Source organism: Carcharodon carcharias, chromosome 37, assembly GCF_017639515.1.
Source record: "Carcharodon carcharias isolate sCarCar2 chromosome 37, sCarCar2.pri, whole genome shotgun sequence".
Classification (NCBI taxonomy): Eukaryota; Metazoa; Chordata; class Chondrichthyes; order Lamniformes; family Lamnidae; genus Carcharodon; species Carcharodon carcharias.
The window spans coordinates 5,436,262-5,460,802 of NC_054503.1; the positions used below are offsets into that span (position 1 = coordinate 5,436,262).

At 57.6% G+C, this 24,541-nt stretch overlaps 1 protein-coding gene across 4 annotated transcripts in view; it reads right to left on the bottom strand.

The window, feature by feature from the left end:
- mus81 (MUS81 structure-specific endonuclease subunit) overlaps positions 1-24,085 on the bottom strand; it is a 31,600-nt gene extending 7,515 nt beyond the window's left edge. For 2 of the 4 annotated variants that reach the window (XM_041179828.1, XM_041179827.1), the window contains exons 1-13: positions 24,013-24,085; positions 19,841-20,028; positions 16,809-16,938; positions 16,238-16,395; positions 14,744-14,842; positions 14,506-14,586; positions 14,087-14,175; positions 10,299-10,460; positions 9,146-9,364; positions 7,410-7,537; positions 4,214-4,326; positions 3,008-3,124; positions 1,083-1,178 (exon numbers count right to left, since the gene is read on the bottom strand). In XM_041179828.1, coding sequence (XP_041035762.1) covers positions 1,083-1,178; positions 3,008-3,124; positions 4,214-4,326; positions 7,410-7,537; positions 9,146-9,364; positions 10,299-10,460; positions 14,087-14,175; positions 14,506-14,586; positions 14,744-14,842; positions 16,238-16,395; positions 16,809-16,938; positions 19,841-19,978 — 1,530 coding nt within the window. In that variant the 5' untranslated portion in view covers positions 19,979-20,028; positions 24,013-24,085. The remainder of the gene's footprint in view (positions 1-1,082; positions 1,179-3,007; positions 3,125-4,213; positions 4,327-7,409; positions 7,538-9,145; positions 9,365-10,298; positions 10,461-14,086; positions 14,176-14,505; positions 14,587-14,743; positions 14,843-16,237; positions 16,396-16,808; positions 16,939-19,840; positions 20,029-24,012) is intronic. The other 2 variants (XM_041179829.1, XM_041179830.1) reach the window with 2 other exon arrangements.
- Positions 24,086-24,541: the final 456 nt, after the last annotated feature.

The following is a 24,541-nucleotide window of genomic DNA, read 5'->3' on the forward strand; positions in this document are numbered from 1 at the left end:
AGGGAGCTCAAGACCTAAAGTTGTTGAATTCAATATTCAGTCTGGAAGGCTGTAAAGTGCCTACTCGGAAGATGAGGTGCTGTTCCTCCAGTTTGCGTTGGGCTTCACTGGAACAATGCAGCAAGCCAAGGACAGACATGTGGGCAAGAGAGCAGGGTGGAGTGTTAAAATGGCAAGCGACAGGGAGGTTTGGGTCATTCTTGCGGACAGACCGCAGGTGTTCTGCAAAGCGGTCGCCCAGTTTACGTTTGGTCTCTCCAATGTAGAGGAGACCGCATTGGGAGCAACGAATGCAGTAGACTAAGTTGGGGGAAATGCAAGTGAATGCAAGGAATGGCTGATATATTTCCAAGTCAGGGTGGTGAGTGGCTTGGAGGGGAACTTGCAGGTGGTGGTGTTCCCCACGTGTCTGCTGCCCTTGTCCTTCTAGATGGTAGCGGTCGTGGGTTTGGAAGGTGCTGTCTAAGGAGCCTTGGTGAGTTGCTGCAGTGCATCTTGTAGATGGTACACACACTGCTGCTACTGTGCGTCGGTGGTGGAGGGAGTGAATGTTTTTGGATGGGGTACCGATCAAGTGGGGCTGCTTTGTCCTGGATGGTATTGAGCTTCTTGAGTGTTGTTAGAGCTGCACTCATCCAGGCAAATGGAGAGTATTCCACCACACTCCTGACTTGTGCCTTGTAGATGGTGGACAGGCTTTGGGGAGTCAGGAGGTGAGTTACTCGCTGCAGGATTCCCAGCCTCTGACCTGCTCTTGTAGCCACAGTATTTATATGTCTAGTCCAGTTCAGTTTCTGGTCAACCCTTCAGGATGTTAATAGTGGGGGATTCAGTGATGGTTATGCCATTGAACGTGAAGGGGCGATTGTTGAATTCTCTCTTGTTGGAGATGGTCATTGCCCATTGCCTGGCACTTGTGTGGCGTGAATGTTACTTGCCACTAGTTGTATGAGGGAGAAGGGAATCCAAGGGTTTGGTGGGTGGGAGGAGGCTCGTGTGGAGAATAAACACCAGCATGGAGCAGGCGGGTCGAATAGGATGTGTCTGTGGTGCAAATACTCTTTAAAGATCTTGGCACCTACCAGGTAGAGATTCTGCAGGAATCTGGTCATGATCGTGAGGTAGGCTGCCGATTCCTTTACGTCTTTGGTCCGCTTAACAAAAAATCCATCGACAACCTTCAGGGGAAAGGTACAAAAACGAAGGATAGGTCTTAACAAGCAGCAATACAGCAGGTCAGTAACATCCATTTCCAGCGGGAGGTGAGTGGGTAACTGCCTCGGTTTAAAGGTTAACAATGGGACACATCTGGAGCACTTTGGTTAAGCAATTTATTACACCGTTGGTCACCTCAGACGTGAGTGGAAACTATCGCAGCTTTTCAAAGATATTTTGAAAAGACAAACAGAAAAAATGGGTGCGAAAAAAAGGGAAGAGATGGAGAGTAAGAAGAGGGGGGGGGCAAGCGAGGGGGGTACGGGCACGGGAGGTCAGAAAAGGACAGGACGCGAGAGAGAGGGAGGGAAGGAGGGAGAGAGAGGGGGTAGGGAGAACGGGGGCACGAGGGAGAGCGAAGGAGACAGAGGGAGGGAGAGGGAGAGAGCGCGAGAAGAAGGACAGGGGCGTGAGAGAGAGAGAGGGAAGGAGAGAGAGAGAGAGAGAGAGAGAGAGAACGGGGGCATGAGGGAGAGAGGAGACAGAGGGAGGGAGAGAGAGAGAGCGCGAGAGGAAGGACAGGGGCGTGAGAGAGAGAGGGAAGGAGAGAGAGAGAGAAAGAGAGAGAGAACGGGGGCATGAGGGAGAGAGAAGGAGACAGAGGGAGGGAGAGAGAGAGAGCGCGAGAGGAAGGACAGGGGCGTGAGAGAGAGAGGGAAGGAGAGAGAGAGAGAGAACGGGGTATGAGGGAGAGAGGAGACAGAGGGAGGGAGAGAGAGAGAGCGCGAGAGGAAGGACAGGGGCGTGAGAGAGAGAGGGAAGGAGAGAGAGAGTGAGAGAGAGAACGGGGGCATGAGGGAGCGAGGAGACAGAGGGAGGGAGAGAGAGAGAGCGCGAGAGGAAGGACAGGGGCGTGAGAGAGAGAGGGAAGGAGAGAGAGAGAGAACGGGGCCATGAGGGAGAGAGGAGAAGAGGGACGGAGAGTGAGAGAGCGCGAGAGGAAGGACAGGTGCGTGAGAGAGAGAGGGAAGGGGAGAGAGAGAGAGAGAGAGAGAACGGGGGCATGAGGGAGAGAGGAGACAGAGGGAGGGAGAGAGAGAGAGAGTGCGAGAGGAAGGACAGGGGCGTGAGAGAGAGAGGGAAGAGGAGAGAGAGAGAGAGAGAGAGAGAACAGGGCCATGAGGGAGAGAGGAGACAGAGGGAGGGAGAGAGAGAGAGCGCGAGAGGAAGGACAGGGGCGTGACAGAGAGAGGGAAGGGGAGAGAGAGACAGAAAAAGAGGAGGGAGAGAAGGGGAGGGAGAACGGGGGCACGTGGGAGAGAGGAGATAGAAAGGGAGGGGGAGAGAGAGAGAAAGCGCAAGAGGGAGGACAGGGGCGCGAGAGAGAGAGGAAGGGAGAGAGGGGGGTAGGGAGGGGTCACGAGAGAGAGAGAGAGAGAGGGAGAGAGATTGTGAGGACTGGGGGGGGAGAGAGAGAGAAAGAGAGAGAGAGAGAGAGAGGATGGGGACACACGAGAGTGTGGAATCTGTCCCAGTAGCTGTAACAGGATAGAGCAACATCCCCATAGAGAATTCTAACTGCAGCAGCATTCACATTCAACGCAGAGGTCCCTCACACATGCAACGCCTGATCATCAGGGCGTGGGGAGCTCGAAGACTCCCAGTTCTCATAAAGAAAAAAAGAGTTAACTCTTGGCTGCCTGTGTGCACTGACAGAAGGTCAGACACCAATCACCGCCTCACTCAGGCCAGCAGAGGAATAACTCCAAGAACCCAAGCCACAGCAGATAAGAGCAGCGCCCGGCCAGCTCCAGCTTTATCCACGTGGCCGATTGTGCTGGGCATCCTTTACCTGTGTGTTGACAATGGCCTGCTGCAATGTGCTCTCTGGCAGGCTGAGGTGTTTGACAAAGCTGCAGTCCTCCACCAGGTAGATTCGATTCCGCAGCCCACAGCGCTTCATTCGAAACTGCGGAGACAGGGGGGGGGAGGAGGGTAAAAGATTTACGCTGTGCCAAGGAATGAGACTGCCCTCTGGCGGGGGCACAAGGGGGTATTAATCTGGACAGTGCAGCCTATATCACTGGCCCATGGGTCGAAATGCCGTGTGAAATCTGTCCCCAGCACGCTTGGAACATAAGAAACAAGAGGAGGGCATTCAGCCCCTCGAGCCTGCTCCACCATCCGATAAGATCATGGCTGATCTGATTGTGGCCTCAACTCACTTTCCTGCCTGTCCCCCATAATCCTCAATTTCCTTTCCGCATAATCCTCGACTCCTTCGTCAATTAAAAATCTGTCTAACTCAGCCTTGACTATACTTAGTGGCCCAGCCTCCACTGCTCTCTGGGGAAGAGGGTTCCACAGACTGATGACCGTCTGAGAAGAAATTCCTCCTCATCTCCATCTTAAACTTAGTCTGAAACTGAGCTCCCCTCGTTCTAGATTCCCCCACATCCTAGATTCTCCACGTCCTAGATTCCCCCTCGTTCTAGATTCCTCCACGAGGGGGAAACATCCTCTCAGCATCCACCCTATCGAGCACCCCACCCCCCCCACAGAATCTTTTACGTTTCGATAAGATCACCTCTCGTTGTTCTAAAGTCCAGTGGTACAGGGCCCAACCTGCTCAACCTCTCCTCATAAGACAAACCCCCTTCATCCCAGGAATTGGCCGCGTGAACCTTAACTGCTTCCATTGCGAGTACATCCCTCCTTAAGTGAGGGGACCGAAACTGGGCACCGTACTCCAGGTGTGGCCTCACCTGTCCAGTTGTGGCAAGGCCTCCCAGCTTTTATGCTCAATCCCCCCACCTTGTAACGAAGGCCAACATCCCATTTGCCTTCCGAATCACTTGCTGCATCTGCATACTAACTTTCGTGTGATTCATGTACAAGGACACCCAGATCCCTCGGTGTTGGGTAATACTCTCCGTTTACAGAGAGGGGGCGATGTTACACTGACGCTCGCTACCAGAAAGTCCGAATGGATTGAACGGGATGCGGGCCTCGCTGGCCGAGGGTGTTGCGGGTGGAGGGGGGGGGGTACTCTCCTCACTTTTTGCTCCCGGAAGCGTCCGTCCACGATGCTGCCGCACAGGTCGTCCATCCTCTTCCTCTCCACCACGTATTCGAGCACCAGTTCCCGGGCCCGGGGGGTCTGCGGCTGCCCTGCGGGTGGAAGGGGAGAGGCTGCTGCTTATAGGGGAGAGGGCAATGGAGACCAAGCCGACGGCGCGACATCCCCTGGAGCTCCCCTAACTCTCGTGTCCCGCCCCCGTCGACGATAAGCTGCATTTATATAGCGCGCCTTTAACACGGTGGAATATCCCCGTGGCACGTCCCGGGAGGAGGTATGAGGGGCAAGTGATCAAAAACTTGGGCAAAGAGGTCGGATTTCGGAAGCAGCTAAAAAGGACGAGAGAGGGAGGGAGGCGGAGACGTTTGGGGAGGGAGTTCCAGAGCTCAGAGCCCCAGGCAGCTGAAGGCACGGCCGCCAATGGTGGGGCGATGGCAATCGGTTGGGGGGTGGACGGGGGGATTGCTAAAGGCCAGAATTGGAGGAGATTTCAGCCATTGGCGTCCACGCTCTGGACTTCCTTCCCTAAAGCCCACCCTTCTCTTCACCTCCCTTTAAGAAGCTCCTTATGACTCTGTCCTTTGACCCTACCAATCACCGGCGATTGTGCTCTTTTTGTTCGTGCCTCTGCAGATCGCCTCCTGGTGCATTTCTGTGTCAAACAACGCAACGTATTGCCAGGTGCAATGAATGGTGTTGCTGGGGAGTGAACAGTGGACCAAGACAACCTTCACATCTGACGGGCATGGTGACAAAGAAAAACATCATAAAAACAAAAAAACTGCGGATGCTGGAAATCCAAAACAAAAACAGAATTACCTGGAAAAACTCAGCAGGTCTGGCAGCATCGGCGGAGAAGAAAAGAGTTGACGTTTCGAGTCCTCATGACCCTTCGACAGAACTTGAGTTCGAGTCCAGGAAAGAGCTGAAATATAAGCTGGTTTAAGGTGTGTGTGTGGGGGGCGGAGAGATAGAGAGACAGAGAGGTGGAGGGGGTTGGTGTGGTTGTAGCGACAAACAAGCAGTGATAGAAGCAGAATATCAAAAGATGTCAACAACAATAGTACAATAGAACACATAGGTGTTAAAGATAAAGTTGGTGATATTATCTAAACGAATGTGCTAATTAAGAATGGATGGTAGGGCACTCAAGGTATAGCTCTCATACCCACCCTGGCGCCCCAACAAACATGGACAAATTAACATTAGAAATCAGAATTTTTTATACATTCACAGGATGTTGGTGTCACTGGCTGGGCCCAGCATTGATCGCCCATCCCTAAATGCCACTTGAGAAGGTGGGGGTGAGCCGTCTTCTTGAGCCGCTGCAGTCCCTGTGGTGTAGGTACACCCACAGTGCTGTTAGGGAGGGAGTTCCAGGATTTTGACCCAGTAACAGTGAAGGAACGGCCGATATATTTCCAAGTCAGGGTGGTGAGTGACTTGGAGGGGAACTTGCAGGTGGTGGTGTTCCCATGTGTCTGCTGCCCTTGTCCTTCTAGATGGTAGAGGGTTTGGAAGGTGCTGTCGAGGGAGCCTTGGTGAGTTGCTGCAGTGCATCTTGTAGATGGTACACACACTGCTGCTACTGTGCGTTGGTGGTGGAGGGAGTGAATGTTTGTGGATGGGGTGCCAATCAAGTGGGGCTGCTTTGTCCTGGATGGTGTCGAGCTTCTTGAGTGTTGTGGGAGCTGCACTCACCCAGGCAAGTGGGGAGTATTCCATCACACTCCTGACTTGTGCCTTGTAGATGGTGGACAGGCTTTGGGGTGTCAGGAGGTGAATTACCTGACGCAGGATTCTGACCTGCACTTGTAACCAGAGTGTTTATATGGCTGGTCCAGTTCAGTTGCAGCCACAGAATAACCTGCTGCTGATGATCTAAGGGATTTATTACTCTGTGATTACTCAGAAATGCACACAAACAGCAATCGCCATGGATGCAGGTGCAATAACCCTTGTTTTAAATCAATTCTTCAACAAGCAGGAAATAAAAAATCTCTCATAGGTCCAATAGGTAAAGGGCAATGGGACTATTCAGCAAGGATACTGAAGGACTGAGCGGATACTGAAGGACCGAGCGGATACTGAAGGACCGAGCGGACACTGAAGGACCGAGCGGACACTGAAGGACCGAGCGGACACTGAAGGACCGAGCGGACACTGAAGGACCGAGCGGACACTGAAGGACCGAGCGGACAATGAAGGACCGAGCGGACACTGAAGGACCGAGCGGACAATGAAGGACCGAGCGGACAATGAAGGACCGAGCGGACAATGAAGGACCGAGCGGACAATGAAGGACCGAGTGGACACTGAAGGACCGAGCGGACACTGAAGGACCGAGCAGACACTGAAGGACCGAGCGGACACTGAAGGACCGAGCGGATACTGAAGGACCGAGCGGATACTGAAGGACCGAGTGGACACTGAAGGACCGAGCGGACACTAAAAGACCGAGCGGATACTGAATGACTGAGCGGATACTGAAGGACTGAGCGGACACTGAAGGACCGAGCGGACACTGAAGGACCGAGCGGATACTGAAGGACCGAGCGGACACTGAAGGACCGAGTGGACACTGAAGGACCAAGCGGACACTGAAGGATCGAGCGGACACTGAAGGACCGAGCGGATACTGAAGGACTGAGCGGAGACTGAAGGACCGAGCGGATACTGAAGGACCGAGCGGATACTGAAGGACCGAGCGGACACTGAAGGACCGAGCGGACACTGAAGGACCGAGTGGATACTGAAGAACTGAGCTGTCAAAGGAACTAAAGCAATTGCAAAACCGGCTTGTGCAGCAACACACCGAGAAGGCTGATATAACTTCGCTGGAGCGTCTGCCTGTTTGGGAAGGCAGCGGGAGAGAGAAAGGGGAAAGTTACTGGAAAACGGGTCTTTGTCAGGCAGGAATGGGAATAACAGGAGCCATCTCGGATTGGACGGAGCTGTCCAGGAGAGGAAACGCTGGTGGGTTATTAACCTCGCAGTCTAGGCTACTCCGATTTCCGAATCGCACTTTTAATTCGTGGATTTTACCATAAAACTTGCTGTGTTTCAGTGTTAATGGAAATTGAAGGGTTTGGGACCTTGGCTGGTCGGAGGTCTAACCTTGCAGGAGGAACGTAAAGCGAGGAGGAGGACACTGGCAGCGCCCTGCTGTTCGTACCTGGCTGGTGCTGCACCCTCTCGCGGGCAACCCAGAGGAAATCCCCCACGTGAAGCTTGCGGACGTCGAACTCGATCTGGCTCCTCTTCAGTTCGGTTACCAGCTCCCGCTTCCTGTGGCTCGCTCCACTGGGAGAATGACAAGGCCGAGGGTCAGAGGCTGCACGATGGGAAAGAGCGGGGTGGGAGGTGGGGGGGTGCAGGGGCATGATTGCAGGGGCGCGTAGCCATAGACGCTGGGCAGCAGACACTGCGATGCTTCCCCAAGCCAAAGAGCCCACGGACATTTGCCCAGGGGCTTCAGGGCAGGAGGTCATTCAGCCCCTCTCGATCCTATCCCACCAATCAATTGGCTCGCGGCTGATCTGCGTCTTAACTCCGTTTACTCACCTCGGCTGCTCGGCCTTTATCCCCCTCACCCAGCAAAAAATCTATCAAAGCTCTCTTTGACATTTTCAATCGACCCCCTCAGCCTTTGCAGCTTTTTCTGGGAGGGGAGAAGAGTTCCAGATTCCCACTCCCCTCTGTGTGAAGGAAGTGCTTCCTGACATCACCCCTCAACAGCCTGGCTCTCGTTTGAAGGTTTCGCCCCCTTGTTCTGGACTCCCATCACCAACGCCCCCATCCCCCCACCACCCCCAACCGCTGCTCCCCCCCCCCCCCCCCCCACCACCACCCCCAACCCCCCCAACCCCCCAACCCCAGCTACCAGGGGAAATAGTTTCTCTCTATCTAACATAAAGCTGACGTAATAGGGCGTGTCCCCTCTCTGTAACCCTGTTAGGAATCAAATAGGAAGAAATCATTTTCCCTTTCATGCTGCTTTTATTATCACCTCAAAGGCCTCGATTAGATCACCCCTTCCTCTTTTACACTGGAGGGACTGGGAGCCAAGTCTGGGCAACCTGTCCTCGGAGTTTAACCCTTTTAAGACTCCCCTCCAGGGCTCAGTGTGTCTCACTGGGCAGCGCTGGCTTGATCTGGTTGTCTCTGACTTTGGGCAGTGCGGTGACGCTCAGAGCCGGCCTGGAGGGGGCGGTGGTGGAGGAGGGAGGCAAGAACCACTGCGACTAGTGTTCACAAGACCGTGACCCTGCCGGCTGGCTCCCCGGTGAAGAAGGGGGCAGGCTGAGCTCGGATCCCATTCCCCGCCCCCACCCCCCCCCCCCCCCCCAACCCCCCAACAGTCACTCACAGGTGAAGACTGCCACCCCCAGGGTGGGGCTGGTGCTCCTGGCGCCCAGCGCGAGTGGGAGCGCAGCACCTTCAGGATGGGAGGAGGAAGGCGGAGGAGCGGGGGGGGAGGGGATTGAGGAGGAAGAGGGGGAGGAGGGGTGAGGAGTGGAGGAGAGCTGAGGGAGAAGGGGGAGAGGAAGAGAGGGGTAAACCAGGGACCGAGACAACACAAAAGCAGGCCATTCTGGCCAACGTGCCTCTGTAAGAGCACAGAGGGGGGGAAGGCAGGAAGAAAGAGGTGGAGAGAGAGAAGACAGGGAGCGAGGGAGAGAGGGAGAGAGCGAGGGAGGGAGGGAATGAGGGGAGAGAGGGAGAGAGGGAGAGAGGGAGAGAGGGAGAGAGGGAGAGATGGAGGGAGAGAGCGAGGGAGAGAGCGAGGGAGAGCGGGAGAGAGGGAGAGATAGAAAGAGACGGAGAGAGAGCAAGAGGCAGAGAGAGAAAGAGACTAATGGACAGGGGGACAGAGGAGGACAGAGCGGGACAGAGAGACTACTGACATACGCCGTGGTCTCAATAAAATCGATGCAGAGGACGACATCAAACTCCCCAGGGCGGAAGGTGAACTCAGGGATGTGCGTGAAGGGAGGCTCCGGGCCGTGGGCTCCACTGTCTGAGCTGGCGCGCTGGGAGTCCACAGCTTCCCGACTCCCGGCCAGTGAGTCTGCGCTGCTGGGGTCTTCACCGCATGGGGGCTGGAACAGCGGCGGCTGGCTGCAAGACCTGTCGGAGAAAGAGAGAGAGAGAGAGAGCTGAAACCCCACCGAGGGAGCTTTGCAAGGACCACATCCAACCCCACTTCCGCATTGCTATCTCTGGGATCCTGCTGTGCGCAAGTCTGCTGCCGCTTTTCCTGCATTTGAAAAATACCTGCTTGGCTGGTCACCCTCGCTTGCCCCTTCCCTGATGCCCCAGGGCACAGGAACCAAAAGCCCATTCAGCCCCTCAAACCTGTCCCTCCAAACAATCAGATCGTAGCTGGTCCGTATCTTAACTCCCAGCTTATCAGCCTCGGCTTGGTAGCCCTTAAACCCCGTAACCAATAAAGAGAATCTATCGATCTCAGTTTAGAAATGTCCAATTGGCCCCTCGTCCTTCAAAACATTTAGCAGGGGGAGGTGGTGGTGGTGGTGGGGGTGGGGGGGAGACAGTGGTGGTGGTGGTGGTGGTGGGAGGGGGACAGTGGTGGTGGTGGGGGGTGACGAGTTCTGGGTGTCCACTCCCCTTGGTGTGAAGAAGTGCTTCCAGACATCAGCCCAAATGGCCTGGCTCTCACTTCAAGCTTCAGTGCCCTTGTTCTGGGCTTTGCCCGCCTCACCACACCCACCCCCCACCCCCCCCACCCCCCACCACCACCCCAACACAGCCCCATACCCGCCACCCACCACAGGAAATCGTTTCTGTCCACCCAATCGAATCCTTTAATCGTCTTAAACCGCACGATCAGATCACTCCTTAACCATCGATGCTCAAGGGAATACAACCTGCTTTGTAATTTAGCCTCTGCATCACATACCACTGGACTGTGCTGCCCAAACTTCCACTGGTACTCAGGCGGTACAACGCGGCTAAGATATGAGTCAGAAAATGCCACACCGTAGCAACAGAATGCACGACGGGTCACAGCGGCTGCCAGTCCCCCGTTCCCGTGCCTTACCCTGCGGTCGTAAATGCCGGGAGGTGATCTTCAACCTCCTCCGCGGGCCCAGGCACTGCTTCTCCAGTCCTCCCCGGCTGTGCTTCCTCCATCCTCTCTTCCTCCAAATGCTCCACGTTCAGTTTCTCACCTAGTTTCATCCCTTTCTCGGTCAGAGTGAACCTGGACGTGCCCGGACAACACAAGACTCACTACGACAACATCGTGCATTTACAGAGCGCCCACGGCGGCCCTGAGCCGCTTCACAAGAGCGTGGCGAGACAACGTTTGACGCCGAGCCACATAAGGAAATACGAGGGACAGGCGGCCAAGTATTCGGGAAGGTGAACGTTAAAGGAAGCGAGAGAGAGAGGGAGAGGGAGAGGGGGAGAGGTTTAGGGAGGGAATTCCAGAGCTCAGAGCCCCCAGGCAGGTGAAGGGCCGTCCGCCATCTGTGGAGCGATGGGAATCAGGGGATGCTCAAGGGGCTGGAATTGGAGCAGCACAGGGATCTCAGAGGTCTGTAGGGGCTGGAGGAGGTTACAGAGATAGGGAGGGTTGTAGGGGCTGGAGGAGGTTACAGAGATAGGGAGGGTTGTAGGGGCTGGAGGAGGTTACAGAGATAGGGAGGGTTGTAGGGGCTGGAGGAGGTTACAGAGATAGGGAGGGTTATAGGGGCTGGAGGAGGTTACAGAGATTGGGAGGGTTGTAGGGGCTGGAGGAGGTTACAGAGATAGGGAGGGTTGTAGGGGCTGGGGGAGGTTACTGAGATAGGGAGGGTTGTAGGGGCTGGAGGAGGTTACAGAGATAGGGAGGGTTGTAGGGGCTGGAGGAGGTTACAGAGATAGGGAGGCTTGTAGGGGCTGGAGGAGGTTACAGAGGTAGGGAGGGTTGTAGGGGCTGGGGGAGGTTACAGACATAGGGAGGGTTGTAAAGCTGGAGGAGATTACAGAGATAGGGAGGCTATAGGGGTTAGGGGAGGTTACAGAGATAGGGAGGGGTGTAGGTGCTAGGGGAGGTTACAGAGATAGGGAGGGTTGTAGGGGCTGGAGTAAGTTACAGAGATAGGGAGGGTTGTAGGGGCTGGAGGAGGTTACAGAGGTAGGGAGGGTTGTAGGGGTTAGGGGAGGTTACAGAGATAGGGAGGGGTGTAGGGGCTAGGGGAGGTTACAGAGATAGGGAGGGCTGTAGGGACTGGGGGAGGTTACAGAGATAGCGTGGGCTGTAGGGGCTGGGGGAGGTTACAGAGATAGGGAGGGGTGTAGGGGCTGGGGGAGGTTACAGAGATAGGGAGGGTTGTAGGGGCTAGGGGAGGTTACAGAGATAGGGAGGGCTGTAGGGGCTGGGGGAGGTTACAGAGACAGCTGTAGGCTGTCAGTGCTCTGTAACAATGTTGACAGAGGAAACAGCGGAGAAGAACAGGTGGAAATCGAAACAGAATTTACAAGATGGAGGCCGGTTCTTTTGACCTGACTATTCCGCGCTGTCGTTTATCCTCCTCACGAGCAGTTACTCCCAGTTATCAATATCCCTTTAACACCCACCTTACATTCAACCTCTCATTCAACTTGGAATCTTTCTGCTCAGAAGGAGCTGGCTCTCTGGGAGAGCGTACCGATTGGTCCCACTCTTCCCCTGCTCCTTCGCCAGAGATCTTGCAATATTTTTTTTCCCTTTTCGAGTATTTATCCAATTCCTCCTTTTGAAAGTTCCTATTGAATCTGCTTCCGCCGCCCTTTCAGGCAGCGCCTTCCAGATCACAACAACTCGCTGTGAAACATATATTCTCATATTGCCCTCTAGTTCCTCCGCCAATTGTCTGCAATCTGTCTCCTTCTGGAGCAAAACTCTTCTAAATGCTCTATAGCTTGAATCGATAACTCTGGGGATATGTTCCATGGTCTCACCACCCATATGATAAAGATTATTCGACTCTGTGCTAAATCCCTTAAGTTTTAAACTATCACGAAACCCCGTCATTCTAACGCCTTAACTCTGCCCTGGCCCTTCATAATTTTAAACACTTCATTCAAATTGCCCCCTTAACCTCCCCTGTGCCAGCAAAAACAACCCCAACACGGCGTTTGTGCTTCATTGAACTGTGCTGTGCCCCCTCTGGGACCTCGACATCTTGATATGTGCAGCTTCCAACTGAGGCCTTGCTCAGGTTGAGCAGAGATAAAAGAGGGTTTAAAGCAAGAGAGGGGGAGAGCGAGGGGGCAAACACTCGAGAGAGCGAGGGGGAGGGAGGGGGATAGAGGGGGCAAGCGGGTGAGATAGCGAGGGGGAGAGAGGGGTCAAGTGGGCGAGAGAGCGAGGGGGAGAGAAGGGGCAAGCGCGCGAGAGAGCAAGGGGAGAGAGGGGGCAAGTGCGTGAGAGAGCGAGGGGGAGAGAGGGGGCAAGCGTGCAAGAGAGCGAGGGGGAGAGAGGGGTCAAGCGGGCGAGACAGCGAGGGGGAGACAGGGGACAAGCGGGCGAGACAGCGAGGGGGAGAGAGGGGACAAGCGGGCGAGAGAGCAAGGGGGAGAGAGGGGCTCAGAGGGGGCAAGCGGGCGAGACAGCGAGGGGGAGAGAGGAGGCAAGCACGCGAGAGAGCGAGGGGGAGAGAGGGGGCAAGCGCGTGAGAGAGCGAGGGGGAGAGAGGGGTCAAGTGGGCGAGAGAGCGAGGGGGAGAGAGGGAGGGGGAGGGAGGGTGAGGGAGGGGGCAAGTGGGCGAGAGAGCGAGGGGGAGAGAGGGGGCAAGTGCGTGAGAGAGCGAGGGGGAGAGAGGGAGGGGGAGGGAGGGTGAGGGAGGGGGCAAGTGGGCGAGAGAGCGAGGGGGAGAGAGGGGGCAAGCGGGCGAGACAGCGAGGGGGAGAGAGGGGACAAGCGCACGAGAGAGCGAGGGGGAGAGAGGGGGCAAGCGCGCGAGAGAGCGAGGGGGAGAGAGGGGTCAAGCGCGTGAGAGAGTGAGGAGAGAGGGGGCAAGCGCGCAAGAGAGCGAGGGGGAGAGAGGGGGCAAGCGCGCGAGAGAGCGAGGGGGAGAGAGGGGGCAAGCGCGCGAGACAGCGAGGGGGAGAGAGGGGGCAAGCGCGCGAGAGAGCGAGGGGGAGAGAGGGGTCAAGCGCGTGAGAGAGTGAGGAGAGAGGGGGCAAGCGCGCAAGAGAGCGAGGGGGAGAGAGGAGGCAAGCGCGCGAGAGAGCGAGGGGGAGAGAGGGGGCAAGCGCGCGAGACAGCGAGGGGGAGAGAGGGGGCAAGCGCGCGAGAGAGCGAGGGGGAGAGAGGGGGCAAGCGCGCGAGAGAGCGAGGGGGAGAGAGGGGGCAAGCAGGCGAGAGGGAGGGAAAGCACGCATGAGGGCGGGGAGCGTGAGAGAGAGCGCGCGAGGGAGAGAAATAGAACGAGAAAAAGAAAAAAGAGAAAGAGAAAAAGAGAGAGAAAGAGGAAGAAAGTGAGAGAAAGAGAGAAAGAGAGAGAGAGGAAGAAAGAGAGACACGGAGAGATTTAGGGAAGGAGCCCCCAGGCAGTTGAAGGCACGGCCAATGGTGGAGCAAGGGAAACGAGGGGATGTGCAAGAGGCCGGAATTGGAGGAGTGCACAGATCTTGGAGGTTGCAGTGATATAGTGGGGGTGGGGGTGGTGGTGGGGGTGGTTTGGGGGGGAGGGGTGGGGGGGGGAGGGGTGGAGTTGAATTTGAACACAAGGTTGGGAATGTTTAAAATCGAGGTGCTGCCGGCCTGGCAGGTTAGAAGGTAAAAGCCAAGACAGAAGTTAAGTTAAAACGACTGTTCGATCGGAGGGCTCACCCCACGCGCACGATGTCTCGTCCTACCTGGCCGGGAAACCAGTCTTTATCACGAGATCCTTCTGGATTAAAGCGCTGATGGCCGACCACGCATTGTACCGGTAACTGGCTTTAAACTGTTTAAAAAAAAAAAATTCCTCAGCGAGAAAAAAAAAAGGGCGGGGGTGTGGGGGGGGGGCGGATGGGGGTGGAACGAGCAGCAGTGCCAAAAAACCCATAAACCGGATGAGTTCCCTCCCTCCCCCACTCCAGGCGCCGAGGCGAGGGACTGCTTCAGCCACGGCCTCCAAGGGCATCGCCCTCTCGCCCTGGCGCTGGGGCAGGTGGGGGTTGGGCACCCTTCTCCGTTGTCGGTGGAGGCTTTCCGCGAGAGGGGGGGGGGGGGGGGGGTGCCGGCGAGTGAGCAAGGGAGGGAGGGAGGGAGGGGGGGGGGTTACGTGACTCACGTGAGTGAACGATATCCTGCACAGGGGCTGGGCCTTTCTCTGCAGTTCCGCCTTCGTCATAAAGCCCCGGTAGTTTGGCTTCTGAAAATGTCGGTGGAGAAAACAGCAGCGTTTTAGCCAACAGAACAGATTCACCTCCAAACACGTACAAGCAAGAGGGGTGCTGGGGGGGAGGGGTGCGGGGAGGAGGGGGTGATGGTTTGCGGGCACGGCACAGACCTCCCTCCCGCTCACTTACCTTGGCCTCTCGGTAGAAGGTCAGTAAGAGCGCATAGCCTCCCGATCGCTTCTGCGGTTTGTATTCCTGCTCCTCCCGGTTTTCCGGCCTCCTCCTCTTCTGCAAAAGAACGGCATCCATGTGAGTGTGTGTGTGTGTGTGTGTGTGTGTGTGTGTGTGTGTGTGTGTGTGTGTGTGTGTGTGTGTGTGTGTGTATGTCTCTCCGTGTGTGTGTGTGTGTGTGTGTATGTCTCTCCGTGTGTGTGTGTGTGTGTGTGTGTATGTCTCTCCGTGTGTGTGTGTGTGTGTGTGTGTGTGTGTGTATGTCTCTCCGTGTGTGTGTGTGTGTGTCTCTCCGTGTGTGCGTGTGTGTATGTCTCTCCGTGTGTGTGTGTGTGTGTGTTTGTGTGTGTGTCTCTCCGTGTGTGTGTGTGTGTGTGTGTGTCTCTCCGCACGTGTGTGTGTGTGTGTGTGTGTGTGTCTCTCCGTGCGCGTGTGTGTATGTCTCTCCGTGTGTGTGTGTGTGTCTCTCCGTGTGTGTGTGTGTGTCTCTCCGTGTGTGTGTGTGTGTGTGTGTGTGCGCGTGTGTGTGTGTGCCCACAGAGACCAAGCGGCTCTCTCCAAGTGGGCCGCAGAATCTTAACGTAAGCAGGAGGCCATTCGGCCTCTCGAGCCTGTTTCAGCTCCACACCAGCCTCCTCCCCCGTAACCCACACCCCCTCCTCTTCATCTCCCCACCGTCACTATGTCCTTCTACCCCTTTCTCCCCTCCTATGTTTTTCCAGCTTCCCCCTTAAATGCATCTACGCTGTTCCCCTTGACCACTCATTCCCTGTGGGAGCGAGATCCACATTCTCACCACTCACAGGGGGGAGGGGGGAGAAACGGAGGGAGTGGGAAGCGAGGGGGGACAACGGGGGAGGGGGGACAGCGGGGGAGGGGGGGACAGCGGGGGAGGGGGGGAAATGCGGGGAGGGGGGGAAATGCGGGGGGGGGGAAATGCGGGGCGGGGGGGAGAATGCGAGGGGGGAATGCAGGGAGTTGGGGGGGAATGCGGGAGGGGGGGAATGCGGGGAGGGGGGGAATGCGGGGAGGGGGGGCAATGCGGGGAGGGGGGGAATGCGGGGAGGGGGGGAATGCGGGGAGAGGGGGAATGCGGGGAGAGGGGGAATGCGGGGAGAGGGGGAATGCGGGGAGAGGGGGAATGCGGGGGGGAAGCGTGGAGGGGGGAAATGCGGAGGGGGGAATGCAGGGAGGGGGGAAGAAGGGAGGGGGGAATGCGGGGAGGGGGGAAGCAGGGAGGGGGGGAAGTGGGGAGGGGGGGAAGTGGGGAGGGGGGGAATGCGGGGAGGGGGGAATGCGGGGAGCAAGGTGGAGGGCAGGGGAGGGGGACAGAGGGAGAGAGAATTCTGGCAATGGAGCCACAGGGTGCATGGGTCCTGTTCTCACTGCCTTGGCCGTCGGCTGGTCTTTCCACCCTCTGCCTGATCTCTCCCCACGGGCACTGGCACTCACCGAAGGAGATGGCCTTGGTTCTGCAGCATCGTCCTCCTCCGACACACTCTCAGCCGCCCGGCATCTTGGCACCTTCGCTGGTGAGCCCAGCTTTGTCCTGTACTGGGCCTGGGTTGTCAGAAGCGGGTTATACGTGTAGTGTATGGGGGCATTGGTACCTGGAACCAAGCAGAGCAGTAAGTGTTGTTTCGAGACAACAGCACCTAAGTTGCCAAGATTAGTTTTCACCTGCTGAGCTGGGCCTCTCTGCTCCTCATGGACACTCTGCTCTTTTTCAATAGGCTCTCTCCCTCTCCCACCGTCTCTCCCTCTCCCACCGTCACTCCCTCTCCCACCGTCATTCCCTCTCCCACCGTCACTCCCTCTCCCCCGCACCCACCCTCTCTCTCTCTACCCCACACCATCTCTCTCTCTCTCTCTCTCTCTCCCCCAGCCTGGCTGTCAGAATCACCAGTGCTCTAAAGCATGCCTGTCTCTCTCTTGCTCTTTTCCATCAACTTCCATCTCACTCTCTGCCCCCAGCCCCCACCATTGAAAGGACTATGCCGGTGACAGTAGCTGTCTCACACACCGTGTTCAGTGTAGTATTCCGACAGCTTCTCATCCAGCCGATTGCAAATTCCATCCCCAAAGCCGTAGAGGATCTTGGCTTCTCGCCCACTGTGTAGTGGCAGTGGGTACATAGTCAGCGAGCGAATGGCCTAAAGATCAGGAAAGCACAGAACACGCTCATTACACCAGCAAAACATTTCAGGGTTACAGATTTATTATGTGTGGTTAAAGACAGGATCAAACTGGGCTCTGTCACCCCCAAAACTCACCCAGTCTAATCCCACTCTCCCCTCACTCCCTGCACCCTTTAATATCCCACCCAGTCTAATCCCACTCTCCCCCTCACTCTCCACACCCTTTAATACCCCACCCAGTCTAATCCCACTCTCCTCCTCACTCTCCACACCCTTTAATATCCCACCCAGTCTAATCCCACTCTCCTCCTCACTCCCTGCACCGCTTAATATCCCATCCAGTCTAATCCCATTCTTCCCCTCAATCCCCCCACCCTTTGATATCCCATCGAGTCTAATCCCACTCTCCTCCTCACTCCCCGCACCCTTTAATACCCCACCCAGTCTAATCCCACTCTCCTCCTCACTCCCTGCACCATTTAATCTCTCACCATCTTCCTCACTCCCCCCACCCTTTAATATCCCATCCAGTCTAATCCCATTCTTCCCCTCACTCCCCGTACCCTTTAATATCCCACCCAGTCTAATCCCATTCTTCCCCTCACTCCCCGTACCCTTTAATATCCCATCCAGTCTAATCCCATTCTTCCCCTCACTCCCCCCACCCTTTAATATCCCATCCAGTCTAATCCCATTCTTCCGCTCACTTCCCCCACCCTTTAATATCCCACCCAGTCTAATCCCATTCTCCTCCTCACTCACTGCACCGTTTAATATCCCACCCAGTCTAATCCCACTCTCCCCCTCACTCCCTGAACCATTTAATCTCTCACCATCTTCCTCACTCCCCCCACCCTTTAATATCCCACCCAGAGTAATCCCACTCTCCTCACTCACTGCACCGTTTAATATGCCACCCAGTCTAATCCCACTCTCCCCCTCACTCCCTGCACCATTTAATCTCTCACCATCTTCATCACTCCCCCCACCCTTTAATATCCCACCCAGTCTAATCCCACTCACCCCTCACTCCCCAGACCCTTTAATATCCCACCTAGTCTAATCCCACTCTCCCCTCACTCCCCACACCCTTTAATATCCCACCCAGTCTAATCCTACTCTCCCCCTCACACCCCGCACCCTTTAATATCCCACCCAGTCTAATCCCACTCTCCTCCTCACTCCCTGCACCGTTTAATATCCCACCCAGTCTAATCCCACTCTCCTCCTCACTCCCTGCACCCTTTAATATCCCATCCAGTCTAATCCCATTCTTCCCCTCACGCCCCCCACCCTTTAATATCCCACCCAGTCTAATCCCACTCTCCCCCACACTCCCTGCACCCTTTAATATCCCACCCAGTCTAATCCCACTCTCCCCCTCACTCCCTGCACCCTTTAATATCCCACCCAGTCTAATCCCACTCTCCCCTCACTCCCTGCACCCTTTAATATCCCACCCAGTCTAATCCCACTCTCCCCTCACTCCCCACAACCTTTAATATCCCACCCAGTCTAATCCCACTCTCCCCCCCTCACGCCCCACACCCTTTAATATCCCATCCAGTCTAATCCCATTCTTCCGCTCACTCCCCCCACCCTTTAGTATCCCACCCAGTCTAATCCCACTCTCCCCTCACTCCCCACACCCTTTAATATCCCATCCAGTCTAATCCCACTCTCCCCCACACCCTTTAATATCCCACCCAGTCTAATCCCACTCTCCCCCTCACTCCCCACACCCTTTAATATCCCACCCAGTCTAATCCCACTCTCCCCCTCACTCCCTGCACCGTTTAATATCTCACTCAATCTAATCCCACCCTCCCCACACCCTTTAATATCCCACCCAGTCTAATCCCACTCACCCCTCACTCCCCACACGCCTTAATATTCCATCCAGTCTAATCCCATTCTTCCCCTCACTCCCCGCACCCTTTAATATCCCACCCAGTCTAATCCCGCTCTCCCCCTGAATCCCGGCATCCTTTAATATCCCACTCAGTCTAATCCCACTCTCCCCATCATTCCCACATTGTTTAATATCCCACCCAGTCTAATCCCACTCTCCCCCTCACTCCCCGCACCCTTTAATATCCCACTCAGTCTAATCCCACTCTCCCACTCACTCCCCGCACTCTTTAATATCCCACCCAGTCTAATCCCACTCTCCCCCTCACTCCCCGCACCCTTTAATATCCCACCCAGTCTAATCCCACTCTCCCCCTCACACTCCGCACTCTTTAATATCCCACCCAGTCTAATCCCACTCTCCCCCTCACTCCCCGCACCCTTTAATATCCCACCCAGTCTAATCCCACTCTCCCCCTCACACTCCGCACCCTTTAATATCCCACCCAGTCTAATCCCACTCTCCCCCTCACACTCCGCACCCTTTAATATCCCACCCAGTCTAATCCCACTCTCCCCCTCACACTCCGCACCCTTTAATATCCCACCCAGTCTAATCCCACTCTCCCACTCACTCCCCACACCCTTTAATATCCCACCCAGTCTAATCCCTCTCTCCCCCTCACTCCCCGCACTCTTTAATATCCCACCCAGTCTAATCCCACTCTCCCCCTCATTCCCCGCACCCTTTAACACCCCACCCAATCTAATCCCACTCTCACCCTCACTCCCCACACCGGGGTGGGGTTCTAGGAGGGGAGAATCAGCTTCAGCAGAGAAAGGACAAATGAGGACACCCCCCACCCGAAGAATGACACAACCCTCCCCCCCCGCCCCCACCACCCCCCTCCCCCCCCCGACCGCCCCCACCACCCCCTCACCCTGCCCCCACCACCCCCTCCCCTCCCGCCCCCACCACCCCCTCACCCCACCCGCCCCACCACCCCCTCCACCTCCCCCCCCCCCCCCCGCCAGACAGCCAATGCCGATGCAGAAATTCACGCACCTTCTCGTAAACGATTTGCGACTTGTGCTGCCTCTCGGCCGCCGTGTCCCGCCATTCCACCAGCCACTGCAGGAAGAGCGGGTTCGGGCAGGAGGGGGCCAGCTCCTCCCTCCCCAACTCCGGGCCCGGCGCAAACATCTCCGCCAGAAGGTCCTGGAGGCCACCGCCACCGCCTCCTCGGCAGCAAGCTGGGGAGAGAAAGGAAGCAGGGAATTACCGGGAGCCGAACCCACCCTCCGGCTGAGAGACGGGAAACCCCGCCCGAGTCAGGGATATCGAGGGGGGGTGAAAGCCGAGAGGTCAAGTCGGCCGCTTTGGAGGGTCCAAGCCGCTGGGAGCTCCGGCAACACCAGCTGCTGAAGCTCTTGGGTTTTCCTTTTTGCCGTCCCGGAGCGAGGACCTTCCCCGCCGGGACTTTTCCCCGGAGCCCGTTCAGTCGCGGGCTGGTGTCATTCCCTCGAGGACCATCGGGGCACGTTAAATCCTCACCCTCGAGGCCTGAAGAGCGGTGGGACCCTGTTCATCCCTGTCCCACCCTTCATGAGCCACCACCCTGCCCCCCCCGACACACACACACACACACACACACACACACACACACAGCGCCTCCCACTGGCGGCGAATGACGATTTTTAGCTGCCACTGTGATGCAGGAAATACGGCAGGCGATTCACGCACAGCAAGATCCCAGCAACAGCAACGCGGTTTTAAAAAGAAACAGAAAATCGGATTGTCTGGCTGTTGGTCGAGGGGCAAATATATCGCAGGAGAAACCCCGCTCTCCCCTCGACCCGCTCTCCCCTCCCTCCCCTCGCTCTCCCCTCCCTCCGCTCTCTCCACGCCCCGTTCTCCCTCTCCCCACCTTCCCCTTGCCCCGCTCTCCCCTCTCTCCCCTCGCTCTCCCCTCCCTCCCTCCCCTCGCTCTCCCCTCCCTCCGCTCTCCTCTCGCCCTGCTCTCCCCTCCCTCCCCTTGCCCCACTCTCCCCTCTTCCCACGGTCTCCCATCTCGCCCTGCACTCCCCTCTCGCCCCGTTCTCCCTCTCCCCTTAACCCCTCCCCCCAATCACCCTGCTCTCGCTGCACTTTGGCAGCAATAGATGACCCGGGTCATGATCATGTGGCCCTTTTGTGGGATCTTGCTGTGTGCAGAAGGGGCTGATGATTTCCTGCATTGCAACAGCGGCCACTTGTTTACCCAAACAGCTGCAAAGGTCATGGTGGGTTCATGGGATTGGGCCAAGTCTTCCTCTCTATGTTACCCATTCCTGAGCGCCTCAGTTTAACCTCTCATCCTGAGAGACGACACCTCCGAGCGGCACTTGCCCGCTCAACACTGGCACCGGGGTTGTCAGCCTGGATTACTGTGACCAGTTCTCTGGAGTGGGACTCATACCCAGGTCCAACTGGCTTGGAGGGCGAGAGAGAGAGGGAGACTAAGGCAAGCTGGCCGTGAGGAGAGGGGAAGGCCCAATAGCCAGGAATCCACCAAGGGGAGACTTGGGGCGATGGGGGAATCGGGGGGAGAGAGATCGAGGGGGGGGCCGGACTGCAGGGGGATCGAGGCAGGCGGAAGGCGAGGGGAATGGAGGAGGGCGGACGGCGAGGGGAATGGAGGGGGGCGGACGGCGAGGGGGAAGGGGGGGCAGACGGCGAGGGGGAAGAGGGGGGCGGCGGCGAGGGGGATCGAGGGGGTGGATGGCGAGGGGGATTGAGGGGGGACGGACGGGCAGCGGGGGGAATCGGAGGGGGGGGGGACAGACGGCAGGGTGGGATCGAGGGGGGATGGACGGCAGGGGGATCAAGGGGGGCGGACAGACGGCGGGGGCAATTGGGGGGGAGACAGACGGCAGGGTGGGATCAAGGGGGGCGGACGGCGAGGGGGATCGATGGGGGACAGATGGACGGCGGGGGAATCGAGGGGAGGGGGCGGTGGGGGGAATTGAGGGGAGGGGGCGGCGGGGGGAATCAGGGGTGGGGGGGAACGGAGGGGGGAGACGGACAGCGGGGGGAATCGGGGGGGACAGACGACGGGGGGAATCGGAGGGGGGACGGACTGCGGGGGGAATCGGAGGGGGGACGGACTGCGGGGGGAATCGGAGGGGGGACGGACTGCGGGGGGAATCGGAGGGGGGACAGACTGCGGGGGGAATCGGAGGGGGGACGGACTGCGGGGGGAATCGGAGGGGGGCGGACAGCAGGGGGGATCAGCGGGGAAGGACAAATGGCAGGCGGGGTGAATGTGGGGGGAGACTGGGGAACGATGGGGGTAACTAGGGAGAGACGGAGGGAATTGGGGGAGGGGGGGGAATGAGCTCCAAGACTCCACACTTCCCCCCAGATTCTGACCCCCCCTACAGACGCCCAGACCCCGGATCTCCAGACCCACCCAGACCATCCCAGACTCTCCCAGACCCTCACACCTTCCCAGACCCTCAGACCCTCCCAGACTCTCCCAGACCCTCACACCCTCCCAGACCCCCAGACCCTCACACCCTCCCAGACCCTAACACCCTCCCAGACCCTCACACCCTCCCAGACCCCCAGACCCTAACACCCTCCCAGACCCCCCAGACCCTCACACCCCCCCCAGACCCTCACACCCTCCCAGACTCTCCCAGACCCTCACACCCTCCCAGACCCCCAGACCCTCCCAGACCCCCAGACCCTCACACCCTCCCAGACCCCCAGACCCTCCCAGACCCCCAGACACTCACACCCTCCCAGACCCCCAGACCCTCACACCCTCCCAGACCCCCAGACCCTCCCAGACCCTCAGACCCTCCCAGACTCTCCCAGACCCTCACACCCTCCCAGACCCCCAGACCCTCCCAGACCCTCAGACCCTCCCAGACCCCCAGACCCTCACACCCTCCCAGACCCCCAGACCCTCACACCCTCCCAGACCCCCAGACCCTAACACCCTCCCAGACCCTCACACCCTCCCAGACCCCCAGACCCTAACACCCTCCCAGACCCCCCAGACCCTCACACCCTCCCAGACCCTAACACCCTCCCAGACCCCCCAGACCCTCACACCCTCCCAGACTCTCCCAGACCCTCACACCCTCCCAGACCCCCAGACCCTCACACCCTCCCAGACCCTCACACCCTCCCAGACCCTCACACCCTCCCAGACCCTCACACCCTCCCAGACCCTCACACCCTCACACCCTCCCAGACCCTCACACCCTCCCAGACCCTCACACCCTCACACCCTCCCAGACCCCCAGACCCTCACACCCTCCCAGACTCTCCCAGACCCTCACACCCTCCCAGACCCTCACACCCTCCCAGACCCTCACACCCTCCCAGACCCCCAGACCCTCACACCCTCCCAGACCCCCAGACCCTCACACCCTCCCAGACCCCCAGACCCTCACACCCTCCCAGACCCTCACACCCTCCCAGACCCCCAGACCCTCCCAGACCCCCAGACCCTCACACCCTCCCAGACCCCCAGACCCTCCCAGACCCTCAGACCCTCCCAGACTCTCCCAGACCCTCACACCCTCCCAGACCCCCAGACCCTCACACCCTCCCAGACCCCCAGACCCTCACACCCTCCCAGACCCCCAGACCCTCACACCCTCCCAGACCCCCAGACCCTCACACCCTCCCAGACCCCCAGACCCTCACACCCTCCCAGACCCTCACACCCTCCCAGACCCCCAGACCCTCACACCCTCCCAGACCCCCAGACCCTCACACCCTCCCAGACCCTCACACCCTCACACCCTCCCAGACCCCCAGACCCTCACACCCTCCCAGACTCTCCCAGACCCTCACACCCTCCCAGACCCTCACACCCTCCCAGACCCTCACACCCTCCCAGACCCCCAGACCCTCACACCCTCCCAGACCCCCAGACCCTCACACCCTCCCAGACCCCCAGACCCTCACACCCTCCCAGACCCCCAGACCCTCCCAGACCCTCAGACCCTCCCAGACTCTCCCAGACCCTCACACCCTCCCAGACCCCCAGACCCTCACACCCTCCCAGACCCCCAGACCCTCACACCCTCCCAGACCCTCACACCCTCCCAGACCCCCAGACCCATTCTCTTGCCCCTCCCCCTATTCCCCTCAGGATCCTGAGGCGCAGTCCCTGGGGGTTATTCTTATTTAAAGCCGGATTTCCTCCCCCTCCCCCGGGTTATTTACCCTCCTCCTACCTTTCTCCGTTGTCAGGGTAACCCCGTAGCTCACTCTGTCCGCACCGGAAACCCCTCACCCGGCCGCTCCCCGCCCTTGTGCAACCTCCCCCCCGTCCCCAGGCCGGAACTTCCACTCCCGCCAAGCTCTGACTTTCCGTTCCACTTCCCATCCCCTCCCAAAGTTTTAACTATTAAACCCTCGGTTTCACAAAGGGTCAGGTACAGGAGGCAAAGTATCAATACAACAATTCACTATCTGTCTCTATTGTAATAACACAGTCTGGATATGGTACTGTAATAACCCACTATCTATTGAATTAACCCACTGTCTATTGTATTTACCCACTGTCTATTGAATTAACCCACTGTCTATTGTATTTACCCACTGTCTATTGAATTAACTCACTGTCTATTGTATTAACCCACTGTCTATTGTATTAACCCACTGTCTACTTATTAACTCACTGTCTATTGTATTAATTCAGTGTCTATTGAATTAAATCACTGTCTATTGTAACAACTCACTCTCTATTGTATTAACCCAATG